Raw genomic sequence first — 14,212 nt, forward strand, 5'->3', positions numbered from 1 at the left:
TAGGGATATCTCCTTCTTATTATCTGTAATTTCTTGTAACTAAACAACTGCCGAGTTGGACACACACTTCAAGCTCTTCACATCGCTTTTCTGAGTTGATGTTCACATTAAAATGATGTCAATAGCATTCTAGCTTGATGGTTGACAATGGCCGAGTTGGTCTCGTTGAAGGGATCGACAACCGATTTTCAGGCATTCCTCTTTTCTGGGTACGATGGAAAGCTTACTATCCAAAGCATCTATACCCTCAACAGTTTATCCGGGAAATGTCTGGAAATAGTTAGAACATCATTTTTTAATCTGTGAAGTCTTTTCTACGTACTGTGTACGGATGCCGGCAGTAGTAATGACTGATATCGATACAACTGAGAAATTTGAAACACATGCAGATTAGGTGGCGGAATAGCTGTTGTATCAAATTCTGAGATTGCAGCCTACAAACAGTTGTAACAATTTTTATTATTGTAGAGATGTCAAGGACCCTCTTCTATTTTTTATAATTTTCTGCCGGCAAAAGGATAAAATGTGGCCTTAAAGGTCTGTTTCTGTTACTCAGAGGCATCTCAGAGGAAACTGTCGCTACCTACGTGTCTTACCACTGCACGAATAGACAGAGTCATCTGAGGTGTGTGGTGGTGCATGTTGCACAGTTAGTGCAATGGGCTCATCCTGAAAACTCCCTGTCAGCTGGTGTGTAAATGCCTGCACGTCGTTGTGGCACAGTCAGTGCCACAACGCTGGTTTTATACTTGTGAGCAGCTTGTGAGACGGCAGTGCTCCATCAATTAATGGTGTCGCTTCATTGCCAGGGTGCCTCAGTACCGCGATGGCCTAGAGGCACCCTATATCTTGTGCGCAGGCAGTGCTATTTTTTATAAAAGTATTTGCAGATAACAGATACACAGATAAATGTAGATAATTTGCGATAATAGGAAATAAACATCTTTGTGTCTTTATAGAAGCTCGTGCTTGTCCTATTGGGGTATACTTGCTCTGCGAGCCTCTTCGAACGTACCTTCGCGTGTTGATCCGACGCAGGCACCATCCTCTGTCATAGCTCCCTACTACCCACCCAGGTTCCAGCTTTTCAAGGACTATATCGCGCCATCAAAGTGTTTTGCTGTCAAGGTTTTCTCCCGCCTGTATTCCGAGAACACCCCCGTGGATTCTGCCTAAACCTGTCGTGACATTGCAGATCCCTGGAATTGCTAAAAAGTCATCTGTTGCATCTATTGGCCTCAGGCAACTCACCCAGTTGCACAATTCTGCAGAGTACGGGGATACTGTACACGTGTATACTGATGGCTCTGTCACACCATATGCCTCCACTGCAGCCTTCATCATGCCACATGTGATCACCGCTCGGCGGTTTAAACTAGACCATAGCTCAACATCAACTGCCACAGAACTTGTTGCTATCCGAGAGGCACTGCAATTTCTCTCAGAAGATCCTCCTCACGCTTGGAAAGATATTCTGCGATTGCAAGCCAGCTCTTTAAATGATTGACCATGTCCTCAGGTGGGGCCCATATTATTCTATGGCTATAGAAATTACAGAGAGTGTCGACCACGCAACTAGAAATGGCCACAATGTCACCTTTCAGTGGATACCCTCACACTGTGGCCTGATCAGGAACGAACGGGCAGACGCTGAAGCAAAAACTGCTTTAGATAATGCTTGTGAAGTACGCATTCCGTTCTCACGAACAGACGCAAAGTCTTACTTCGATGGTAAACCGCAACTCTACGTTGGAACACTGGACCCAACCAGATCGACGACACAAGCGATTACGCAAATGGGACCAAGAAATGAAATTTCGTATGCCTCACAAGTTCAAAAGAAGCCACACGAGCATGGTGCACCGGATTCACCTTGGTGTCGCATTCACCAACCGTTATAGACATATGATAGGTGCCAGTGATACTAGCCTAAACTGTGAATGCTGTGAGGTGCCAGAAACACTTGAACATATATTTTACGTGTGTCCCACGTACGCGCAAGAACGACAGCAACTTGTCTCTTCCATTGCAAAGATCCATGAGAGACTGCTATCGAGTGAGTTTCTTTTAGGTCTTTGGCCTAATGCAACCAGCACAGCCCTGGTAACAGGAGCTGCTATAGCTTTTCTTTAAGCCACTGGGCTGGATGCATGGCTTTAGAGATGCCACAACTCTGTGAATTTGTATATACGCATCTCTTCCTTATACCATCATCATTCATCAGCCCTATCCCTCCCCGTCCCTTTTCCCCACTGTAGAGCAGCAGGCCAGAGCAAGGTATAGCTCAGGCCGACCTCTCTTCCTTTCTGTAAATAAATTTCTCTCTCTCTCTCTTGTGCCTTTATAGATATAGGATTTGAAGCCACCTGAAGCCTGTTGTTGCATCTCAACATGGCCAAGGGCATTAATTAGACTTTTACCACGAGGCAGCCCTACCCATTCATCAACACTCATCCAGAAGTCAACACAGTGTTGACACCGACTTGATATGTCCAGAAAAACCCCTCTAGCTGCACCTGATGACATGATCTAATGATGAAAAGGGCCAACTTCGAGTAATCATATTCCCTAGTCTAGTCGCCTAGGGAAGACCACAGTATTAAAAGCGTAGACCTTTCGTGCAGAGAGGAAGGCTGTGTCCTGATGTGAATTCAGACATTTAATATGCTCCAGCATGGAGTGGGCTTCCATATCTGGAGCCAGTGTAAATAATGTAAAATAAACCATTTTTTTTTTTCATTCCTACTACTGGACGTACTCGCCAATGGGCTTGGGGGATTCCTGGCCCGAACGCCACCTACAGTTGCAACACTGTACATTTATGTAGAAATGGACACTGTTTTCAGGGCCCGATAACATATTTTGCTGCAGGACTTTTTGTGTCATTTTTGTGTGAGTTTCAGTACCGATTCAAAAATATAATTTCTTATTTAAGGGATAAAATTATGCATGTTCTCATTATTGTGAGTGAAAAATCTTTTGATCGGCACTATAATCTGAAGACACGTTCCGTATGGTTGTCAGACCCTTTAATGCCAAACAGCTGAACTTTGCTTTCTGCCAGGCATTTCTAGAGAGAGCCTAGGGCGCAACAATAATTGCTGCAGTTTGGACCAATTAGCAAAACAACAAAATGGTGGCACAGCTTGATTGCTTGATCTGGCTTTGTCTAGCTCCATGGTGACTGTGGACATGCCATATTGCAATCAGTTAGCAACACTCCCAAAAGAATATGATCTGGCATTGTTTCCTGATATAACTCTCCGTAGCATAGCCCCTGTGTGGAATTTGCTACTTATAATGTTCGGAAGTCACCCCAACCCCAGTGTTCAAGGAATTCAGAAAGCACATTTCTTTTAAGGAGTTTTAAGAGCCCTCGAATCACTTTTTCCAATCTCAAAGGTTTTCAAGGAAGTGTGCGAACCGTGTTATAGATGCCTTCTTCTGCATGCTGTCTAGGGTTAAAGGACAACTCCGGCATTTTCTTAACCATATTAGGATATTGTCATTTACAAATGGCATTGACGGTTCTGTTACCCGTGTAGGGCAACTTAATTTGCTTAGAAACTTATTAGTCATATTAAATAACTGATAAATGAGGTGCCAAAACTAAAAGGTATAGTTGCTTTGTGTGACGTCACGATGAGTTGATGATGTCAGATTCTACGCTACTGTAATGTAAACACGCAGAAGGTGTGGTAAGCATGCAGTACACATGGTGCTAATGCCAAAAAAGCGAAGCTGGGGATGTCTCCTGACGACGCAGGGAGCTTTTCCAGCTCTTTCAAACTAGACATCGGCGATTTCAGCGAACACTGAAGGATCGCCGTTTTGTTCAGCGGATTCAGCAGGTTGTGCTACGGCAAGACGAAGAGAGGCACCAGTCATCACGTCTGCCAAAACGATGATTGGCGGCCGTCTTCTCGTAGAAAACGGAGCCAGCTTCGTCATTTCTGCACGAAGTGGCTGTGTAGTTTCTGATGTCACAAACTTAGGGTGGCCAATAAAACGTCATACATTCGTGGGCATGAGTCTGAAACATGCAACCTATCCTTAAAATTTATTTTCAGCAAAACTAAATGGCTTGCAGCCTTAGCGTTTGGCAGAGGTGATCAATGTGCAAAAGAGAATGTACATTAAAAATTTTATTAAGGCCAGTGGATAACCAAAAATTGCCAGAGTTACCCTTTAAGGCTCTTTTTTTTTCAATGGTGGCACCATACCATTTGTAAAAGAAAAAGCATGCAGCAAAGGACAAGGAAAGGGCCGAGTGCTTGCTGTAAGACACCAGTGTTTTAAAGAAAAAATCAAATTCTGGGCAAAGTGAGGAAGGAAGCCAGTTTGTCATATTCAGATGCTGGCGCAAAGTGCACCACAACTTAAAAAATTTTACTGATATTTTTCTCTTTGTAGTAAATTCTTTTGCTTAGAATCCTTTTAAAATTTTGGAAAACACTTTTATACCTGTTGTCCATGGTAATTAATATGATTGCTAATTTGTGGTTGTGATGTGAAATGACATCAAGCAGTACAAGGAGAATAAGTGACACATTTTGAACTAGAGCTGCTGGTGATTTCCTTTTTAGGGGTCCACTTATTTTACAAGCACCCATGGGAGGCATCTGGATGGTAACTTAATTATCCAGTGGTACCCCAAATGGCATGTGCACTTACGGATGTTTACATGGTTTGGCAATTGGAACGAGTGTAATTGTTTTCCCTGACAGCAGACAACATTGTTTTGTCAGAGGTGTTTGAATGTGAAGGTCGAAACAGCCGAAGATAGAGCTAACACACCGACTACTTTGTGGCTACAAAATCAAGTCAGGGCTCATGTTGCAGTGTTGGAGACCATAATACAGTGACCTGAGAATTAAAAAGCGAAGCGCATATCTTACTTTCTTGCTAGAAACTACACTTTTCTTTCATGTGGTCAATCATGTGTACAGGCACTGAAGGCATGGGCCAAAGAGGTATGACAAACTTGCTGCTCAGGTAGCTTTTGCAAGCAATACCTGCCTACCTGCCGTAGTGGCTGAATGACTGTCGAGTTATGCTGCTGGGGACAGCGTTCGATTCCCGGCTGCAGCTGCAGTGGTATTTCAAAGGGGGCACCCATTTAGGCACACAATAAGGAAACTCAAGTGGGCAAAAGTAATCTGCAGCCCTGCACGATAATGTCTCATAACCTCGATGTTATGAGACATTGACCTCAGTGTTGCCTTGGGGCATTAAACTCCATAAATCAATTAATCAATATCTAGTAAAGAAGGTTTCTCTTCTAAATAAATTTTAAAAACAGGAGAAGGATGTGCAGCTGACCGCACGCCTCAGCTCATCGTAGGTGCTAAGTTTGTGGTGGCCTCTGCATGGCACGTGTCCTTTCTCTGCAGGCCTAGTGAAGCAAAGAGTTTTGCCAGCCAGATGATTGGCCACACTCTGCGCACCAAACAGACGGGCGAGAAGGGCATCCATGTGAACAAAGTGATGGTCACCGAGCGCCTGTACAACCGCCGCGAGTACTACTTCGCCCTCATGATGGAGCGAGAATACAATGTGAGTTCCTTGCTGAGTAATTTGAGTGCGAGGGCATGCTTGATGCTTTCCACACCAGCAACCAGCCAAGAACACCAATTCAATGTGAAGGCACATTCTCTTGTTTACGTAGTGAAGATGTTTACTAAGCGTGGATGGCTTGGGCCTTGTATAAGTGTGAAGCTGAACGTGTGAGGAGGCTTGTCGGTGACGCTTGAATTGACAGCGTGAACGTCATCAATATTTTTGTTTTGTTCCTGTGGGACATGCTGATATCTAAAAAATTTGCATCTTTGGACAGTGTTCAGTTTATCTACCTAGTGATAGAATTTGGAAGAAGCATGCAGAGTTCTTCTGACAGCAACTGTGAACTGGAGTTCAGTCCCAATAACTTCAGAAAGGATGTCTGCATTCCAACAAGTGGGAAGCTTATTGCAATCATATCAACTCTGCAAACCTGCCAGCCGAGGACTATTGCTTCAAAGCTGAGTTCTCAGCACTGACCTGTTACAAAAGCACTGTTTCACTTCGCTTTTAAATTAACATAAAGTGCATGAAATTGCAGGCTTACTTCAAGTCTAAGATTCGTGGGCAGATGTGTACAAGTGACAAGTACTGTCCCTAGTGAAGGTGCTCAAGTCTGTATAACTCATTCTAGGTAAACGAGGCAGGAGTAGGAATTCTAGAAGATACAAGGGTACATAAGACTTGTTGCGGGGCGAGTTGGTCCATAATGCTTAGGAAGAATCAAATGCACAATGCAGACAAGGACGAGAGGTCAAGAGACACGGTCTAGCAGTAGTCCGTGTCCCTTGACCGCTTGTCCTTGTTTGCGTTTTATTTCATTTCATTTCATTTTATTACCTTAAAGACCCCTTGCGGGGTATTACATAAGGGGTGGGTAGTACAAAAATACAGGAGGTTGCCCACTATCTTATTTTAAAGACAGAATACTCGTTACTTCATCCACGAAGGCAGATGTGGTGGTGATGGCAGCGACGTGGTGGGGAAGGCTGTTCCAGTCTTTAGTTGTACGATGAAAAAATGATGACGAGCAGGTGACAGTACGCGCGCTAGGGCGAGCAACATTTAGTGGGTGGCCTGTGCGCAGCGATATGTGTGAAGGTGGTACAATGTAAGGTGCGTGGCGAAGCGAGCTGGTGAAGAATTTATGGAATAATGATAAGCTCGTGATACGGCGACGGTGCGCTAGTGTGTCCAAACCAGACTCTACTTTTAATGGTGATATGCTGATATCATATGAGTAGTCGAGTGAATGTATCTTACGGCGCAGTTCTGCATGGATTCTAATGCGTTGCTGAGGTAAATCTGGTGAGGATGCCTTATGGGTGATGCGTATTCGAGTTTTGGCCTAACCAGTGTTTTATATGCTCGTAGTTTTACTTGTTGAGGAGCGTTGCAGAGATTGCGTTTCAGAAATCCCAAGGTTTTGTTAGCAGATGATATGATGTAAGTTATATGCGAGCACCAGTTTAAATCATGTGTGATCGTAACGCCTAGCTACTTTATAGAGTTTACAGTGTCGATTGGGATGTCATTAATTGTGTAGATAAAGTCATGCCGATTATGGCTGCGGGAAATTGACATAGATTTACATTTATTATTGTTTAGTACCATTAACCATTGATCACACCAGGCTGTAATGTTGTTCAGGTCATATTGAAGATAAATGCAGTCATTACTATTAGTGATAGTTCGATAGACAACGCAATCATTAGCAAACATACGAATCTGAGAGGAAACATGCAATGGAAGATCGTTAATGTATATTAGGAACAGGAGGGGACCTAAGACTGAACCTTGGGGTACGCCTGATGTTACGGGAAGAAATTCTGAGGTAGTATTGTTAACACTGACGGACTGTGATCGGTTACTAAGAAATTCTTTTATCCATGCTAGGACATTGGGGTGGAAGTTCAAGCGAGAAAGTTTTAACAATAAGCGTTGATGAGCTACTTTATCAAACGCCTTTGCAAAGTCAAGAAAAATTATATTGGTCACAGGGTTAGTATCGAGATTTGAGTGTAGGTCATGAAGAAATGTAGCTAATTGAGTGTCACATGACAGCCCTTTACGGAAGCCATGTTGCGACGGATGAAAAAAGTTATTACTGTCTAGGAAATTAATTACGTGTGAGTATATGACGTGTTCCATTATTTTGCAAGGGATGCTAGTTATGGATATTGGACGATAATTTAAGGGTGAATTACGGTTACTGATTTGAAGACTGGAATGACCTTGCTCTTTTTCCACTCGTTAGGAGGCATGCCTGATGATAGTGATTGGGAATACAGCAGGGTTAAATACATGGCAGAGATGTGCTTCGTGTTTTTTAAAAGCTTTGCCGTGATATCGTCAACACCAGCTGATGAAGATAATTTATGATTATCAATTAGTGCGGATATTCCATCTGGCGAAAAAAATAATATCCGGCATTGGAGCCATGACAGCAACAGTGAAAACAGGAAGAGGCACGTGTGGTTCGGTAGTGAAAACAGATGAAAATGCATTGTTAAACAGTTTCGCACAGTCAATATCGGATAAGATTTCACCATCTTTCGAAATTCTGACACCACGGGATGACTGGGGATTGATAACCTGCCAAAATTTTTTGGTGTTACTGCTGAGCATGCGGGGTAGGTCTGAATGAAAAAATGAGTGCTTCTGTTGCCGGATAGCTATCAGGTAGGCGTGTTCAGATACATAGTATTTTTCCCAGGAGCTAGGGCTTGGCCTCAGTTTAGCGAAGCGAAATTGACGTTTCTTTTTGTTTTCCAGTTTTTTTAGTGCGTTAGTGAACCATGGTTTATTACGATTAGAGCGAAGTAAGACAGTTGGTATAAACTGTGCAACGAGGTTAGTCATCTTATTTTGGAAGAGTAACCAGTTTTCTTGTATTGAGCGATTTTTAAAACCTAATTCAAATGATTGATAGAATGCGATTAGTTCGCTGTTTATGGTGGTATAATTCCCTTTTTCATACAGGCGGATTGTTTTCTGATCTGAACGACATACTGTAGGTGAAAATGAGAAAACAGCGTGGATTACTTTGCGATCACTTATATCGCGTAGGTAGCTAATGGAGGACATGCTTTCAGGATGAGTGGTTAGTATGAGGTCTAGTATGTTAGCCGAGCCATGAGTTGCACGCGTTGGCTCTGTTATCATCTGGGAGAGGTTAAAATTAAGGCAGATATCTAAGAATTCTCTAGCTCCTGCCGTGCTAGTAACTGTGCTAGAATAATGTGACCAATTGATATGTGGGTAATTGAAATCCCCAAAGAGCAAGATGCAAGCGTTCGGGAATTTTTTTGTTAATTGGTTCAAGGTGTTATTCAGATGGCGGGGGAAGTCAGGATTAGTGTTGGGGGGACGATAACAGACGCCAAGGAGTAGTAGCTGCGGATTAGCGTGAATGATAAGCCATACAACTTCTAGGTCAGTGGCCACATTAACTGTGGAGCACATTAGACGTTTTTTTACTGCGATGAGAACGCCACCGCCCCGAGTACCCTGCCTATCTTTACGAAAAACATCGAAATTCAGTAGTTCACTCAGAACTTCACCGTCAGTTATATCATTGGTAAGCCATGTTTCAGTTAGTATAAGTAGGTCACTGCCAGACGAAGATACTAGATCTGATACTTGTCTTTTCGGAAGAAAGCTTCTTATGTTAGTAAAAATAACAGAGATTGAAAAAGGTTCTCAGGGGACAGGCAGAGCACGTCGGGACGAATGCTGGTGACAACGCGATAGCTATAGTTCTTTCACGGATTGGGAAGCTCGATCAAAAATGTAGCGTTTTGAACCTATGAATAACGTTTTAAAGAGAAATGAAAAAGGAACTGATTGGCTTCGTGCAAAAGCGACAAGATGTTTTCGCGCGTTCTGTACCAGCTTAGGAAAATCCTCACCCATTCTGTATGAAGTGCTTTTAAGCTTGCGGCCATTCGACAAGATAGATTGTTTTGTTTTAAAGCAGGAAAGTTTGGCAATGATGGGCCGTTTACGACCGGGGATGTATCGACCAAGGCGATGCGCTCGCTCAATTTCTCTTGGCTCTAGAGAAACATTGAACTGGTCAGAACACAGCCGAATGACCAGTTCTTCTGACCGAGCAAATGATTCAAATTTGTTAGTATCCGTAATGCCATAAAAGATCAAGTTATTGCGCCGAGAGCGATTATCGGCATCATCAAGGCGAGCTTCAAGGTTACAAACCCGATGAACCGTCTCAGCGGTGTCGGTATGCACGGTTCTGAGCTGCTGCCTCAAGGGCTCAATTTGCTGGCAGTTTGCTTCAACGCTTGTTAAACGTCTACTGAGTTCGACCGGGGTGTCATTAGTTGCCAGCACCTGATGTTTAAGATCCTGGACTTCCGAGAGAAGTTTAGATTGCCCAGAAGATAGTTTCTTTAGCTCCTCTAAGACTGCCGCTGTATTGGGTCCAGGAGTCAGGTCAATATCGCCTGATTGCAGCAACAGGAAACGCGCAACAGCAAAAGACTCACACGCCATAGAAAACAAACACTGCGAGCTCGGCAGCTGTACCAAGAGGTAATTGCTCGTCCTTTTAGCAAATAAACTGCGTGGTGAACCAACCTGCATGGCAAAGAGCAGCGGGTTAGTGGACATGCTAGAGGCACAGCCACTGAGCCCACGAAACGAGTCGCACAGATGCGGAGGATTTATAGCTGCCGTGAAGGTGGCTGTCGATGACGATGGTGCTTGATTGGCTTGACCGATGTCCAGGAACAGCGAGGGTGATACCGATTGTATAGTTCCGTTGATAGTAGATGCACGAAGATGCGTCGTAATAGCCACCAGGTCATCGTTTGAGTGGGGCCATGATGCGCACGCAACTGGCATGCACGAAGGAACGGGGACGGCCGGAACACGAAGAAGCATCAGGATGATTGCCTCGGTAAACACCTGCATGGCGAAGAGCAGCGGGTTAGTGGACATGCTAGAGGCACAGCCACTGAGCCCACCATTTGTGCATTTTATTCTTCATAAGCACGATTACATACTTGCCAACTCTGAATTTTTCAGAAAGTTTACGAATTTTAGGTCATTTTAAATTTTGTAAATGTTGCATAAAACTTTATGAAAAATTCCGCTGGTGAAAAAGTATTGCTTGTCACACTACAAAGACATTCTTGGAAATGTTCTGATGGTGAAAGGACACCAGAGAGATCCTGCATCACAGAACTTCCTACAGCAGGCAAAATCAGCAACAATAAGGTCGCTGCAAAAATCCGTGTTACCCTCAGTTTGCTGCTGCTTGTGTGCTGGGTCTAAAGTTAAATAATCGTTTAATAAATTAGGTATGTATGCCACCAAAGGTGTGTGTTCAGGCCAAACTAAAAAAATATGATATCCTTCTGCTCTCCCCCCCCCCCACCTCTCCCTCCTTCCTCGGTCACATCTGCTTTTTTTTTTTTTACAAATTTTAGTGTTCAGTCGTTGGCAGGTATGATGATTACTGTAGGTGTCAAATGAAGGACTAAAAAAAAATGTTTTTTGCAAGTTTTCGTAGTTTTAGTCTACAAGGCACGAAGGAATGGCTTACAACCATACCAACACATGGCTGCTCCAGCTTGGGCATTCGGCCGTCACAAGGGAGGCATTGTGGCCTGCACTTACCTGGCACTTTGGGCGTGGGGCTTCATCAAAGTTTCTCATAGCTGCCCGACATGCTCCAGTTGTTCGTTATTATGAACGTATTCTTGAATGTCAGAAGGCAGGCCCATGCTCTTTTGTGTTACAAAAGCTGGGCAAGTTTGCATATGTTTATCAGAACATAGCCAGTGGAACACATACACCTGCTCATAAGAGCCTACATGACGGCACTGCAGTTCATCTCAAATAATGTGCATTCCAAAGGTAATGCACTTCGTAAGCCTCCACATTGCTGATCTTTGTTTGTTGCTGCTAAGCACGAGGTCGCGGGATCGAATCCCAGCCACGACGGCTGCATTTAGATGGGGGTGAAATGCGAAAACACTCGTGCACTTAGATTTAGGCGCGCATTGAAGAACCCCAGGTGGTCCAAATTATTCTGGAGTCCCACACTACGGCGGGCCTCATAATCAGATTGTGGTTCTGGCACGTAAAAGCCCATGATTTAATTTAAAATTTAAATGTTTAATTGTTTGTTGATTTGTTTGTGGTATGCCCAAAGTGAATTTAGGGCTAAGTAATCCATGGGATTGTCTCATAAACTTTCGTACTGTGTAGTTCAGGTTTTAGTGCATTAACAAATTGACTCTCTGCTAAATCTGATGCACAGATTTGAGATTGAGGCCTTGGCCGAGCCTCAATCTCTGGGCATACGTGATTGGAATAAATGATGCAAGATTATAGGATATCAATGTCATTTCCACAGTAGGAAATGTGGAAGTTCCTATAATCAAATGAGTATCGTGGGGAGTCTCACAGGCTAACGAAAAAAGGAATCAAGAATTATCTATTCCTAGGGAGATGAGGGGAACTTAAATAGGACTAATAGATGGCACATAAAGAGCCCACAGCGAATTCATGCATATCACAGGATCATAGAAGTAACACTTGCAAAAATGAAAAACGAACAGGTCATCTTATCAACTGTCCAGAAATGATATAAGAGTATCGCGCACTTCTAAACGCTGTTGTCTTGATAGACGAGGCCACGAGAGTACGTCAGATTCACATAGGTCACATACACTGAGAAAGTTTTGCAACAGTGATAGTGGCTGTAAATCTTTGAGGGTCACATCTTTTTCTCAAAAAGCGTCCCCCTAGGGTCACATTTTTTATTGACGTTCTAAGCTCTTTGGAGTGACTTACTTCAGAAAAAAACAACCAAGGAAGTAATTTTTAAGCAAAAAAAAAAACATTTTTTAAATATATGCAGTTTTATACATGGTTTATTGTTGAATACCTATGTAAAATATCAAAATTTAGTTTTCACAAATATAATAAAATTCATGACTTACTTTTGTGTCTTAGGTTGGTTTGACACAGCTAGATATTTCAAAACATTCCTTTTCATTTTTCACGTTTATTATGTGTCGCACGGAGGGTGCGATCCAAGCAAAGATAGCAGTGCGGCAGTGTACCAGCCACATCTGAACCGATAACAAAACGGCTGAAGGACGAAAAACCAAGTGGGTTATTAGATAGTTCGGCCTAGGGATGCATGGTCATAGCACGAGTAACTCAATGGTGCACACAAAGTGAGTGAGAAACTTGCAATAATAGTCATAGATCGCTGGAAAAGGTTATATTGGCTCTTGCGCGTCTTGCAAAATGAGACGCACGCCTGGCAGTACCTCTGGTTGGCAAGCAACCACCTGTAAACAAAGTAATCGCTCAGCTATGGGAGAGCCATGCAAGCGAGCATTTTGCAGTAACAATTTAAGGCTTAAGAAACGAGGTAGAAATCAGTTTTCCCAGACACTCGTAACCCAAATGAGCGAGAGTGCTGATATAGTACTAGGTGAAGCGAGAATACTCCTGAACTTGCCGTGGTGGCAGCTACCGTAGAGCGAAGCGAGAAATCGGTTTTTGCAGAAGCCAGGGATGGCAGCACGTAATAAATTTTTTCTACAAGTCGTGGAAGGTTGCAGGATCTCGGGAGCAGGGCTAGGCGGTGATTTATTTCAAATAGCCTTCTTTTTTTTTTTTTGGACGTTCTGTTGGTGTGCTAATGTATGATGATTGCCACTTAGGATTTGTTTGCACCGCCTTACATGTACGGCAGTGACCCTGAAAGAGGTCAAAAGTATGGAGATAACTTTGCAGGAAGCTCACCCTATGAATGCAGGGCAGGAAAGGGCATGATGCTTCTCTGCAGTGCATAAAAGGGCACTACACAAGGACTCGTCGACTCGCCAACATGATACAGAGAAGACTCTGGACTCAGATTGCCAGCAGAAACAGGCTACACTACAGTGCAACAGTCACGGCTTGCAGGCAAAGGCTGATTGATCGAGTATGCAAGTAGGCTAACCTGGTAGTGGTCCACCATGCGTTAGAAGTCAACGGAGCAAAGGTCTTGCGTAACCAACTTGTAGTGTGCCCGTGGGCAACTGCTGCGGCAAGGAAGTGCCAGGCGGAACCGAGCTCGGGGGAAAGGGCACTCCTGTAGTGGTTGGTCTCAGGGAAGCTAATTAGGGCACATTCTGGTGACATATGCCTGTGCGTGTGACTTCAGATGGTAAAAGTCCTCAAGTAATTGTCCTCTGCACTTTTGTCACCTGTGGTTACAATTAACCCTGCTTCTCTTGTAAGCTGTTTTATATTTAGCATCATCTGCTTGGTGCCCAAAGGATGTGAGTATGACTGCTGTTTGCAGGGCCCAGTGATTGTCGCCTCATCCCAGGGTGGGGTCAACATTGAGGAAGTGGCCAAGGAAAACCCTGAGGCCATCCTAAAGCTGCCCATCGACATCAACCAGGGTGTTGACAAGGCCAGCACTGCTGAGCTGGTCCGAAGGCTTGGTTTCCACCCGGCTGCAGTTGATGGGGCAAGTACCTCAATTCTTTTTGGGTGGAATGCTACGCTGTAAGAAAGTGGCCCTTTCACGGTGCCCTGTAATGCAGACGACGTGTGTCCTTGTGAGGCGGGGGATGGGGGACCAGCAGCAAAATGAATGGGCCTCTTTGCTTTTTCG

The 14,212-nt window shown here is 43.8% G+C and overlaps 1 protein-coding gene across 2 annotated transcripts in view; it reads left to right on the forward strand.

Moving 5' to 3' along the window:
- The window catches only part of ScsbetaA (Succinyl-coenzyme A synthetase beta subunit, ADP-forming), a 62,361-nt gene that overhangs the window by 14,137 nt on the left and 34,012 nt on the right, over positions 1-14,212 (forward strand). For both annotated transcript variants that reach the window (XM_065441281.1, XM_065441282.1), the window contains exons 4-5: positions 5,394-5,556; positions 13,895-14,069. In XM_065441281.1, coding sequence (XP_065297353.1) covers positions 5,394-5,556; positions 13,895-14,069 — 338 coding nt within the window. The remainder of the gene's footprint in view (positions 1-5,393; positions 5,557-13,894; positions 14,070-14,212) is intronic.

This window comes from Dermacentor albipictus, chromosome 1 (assembly GCF_038994185.2).
Source record: "Dermacentor albipictus isolate Rhodes 1998 colony chromosome 1, USDA_Dalb.pri_finalv2, whole genome shotgun sequence".
Classification (NCBI taxonomy): Eukaryota; Metazoa; Arthropoda; class Arachnida; order Ixodida; family Ixodidae; genus Dermacentor; species Dermacentor albipictus.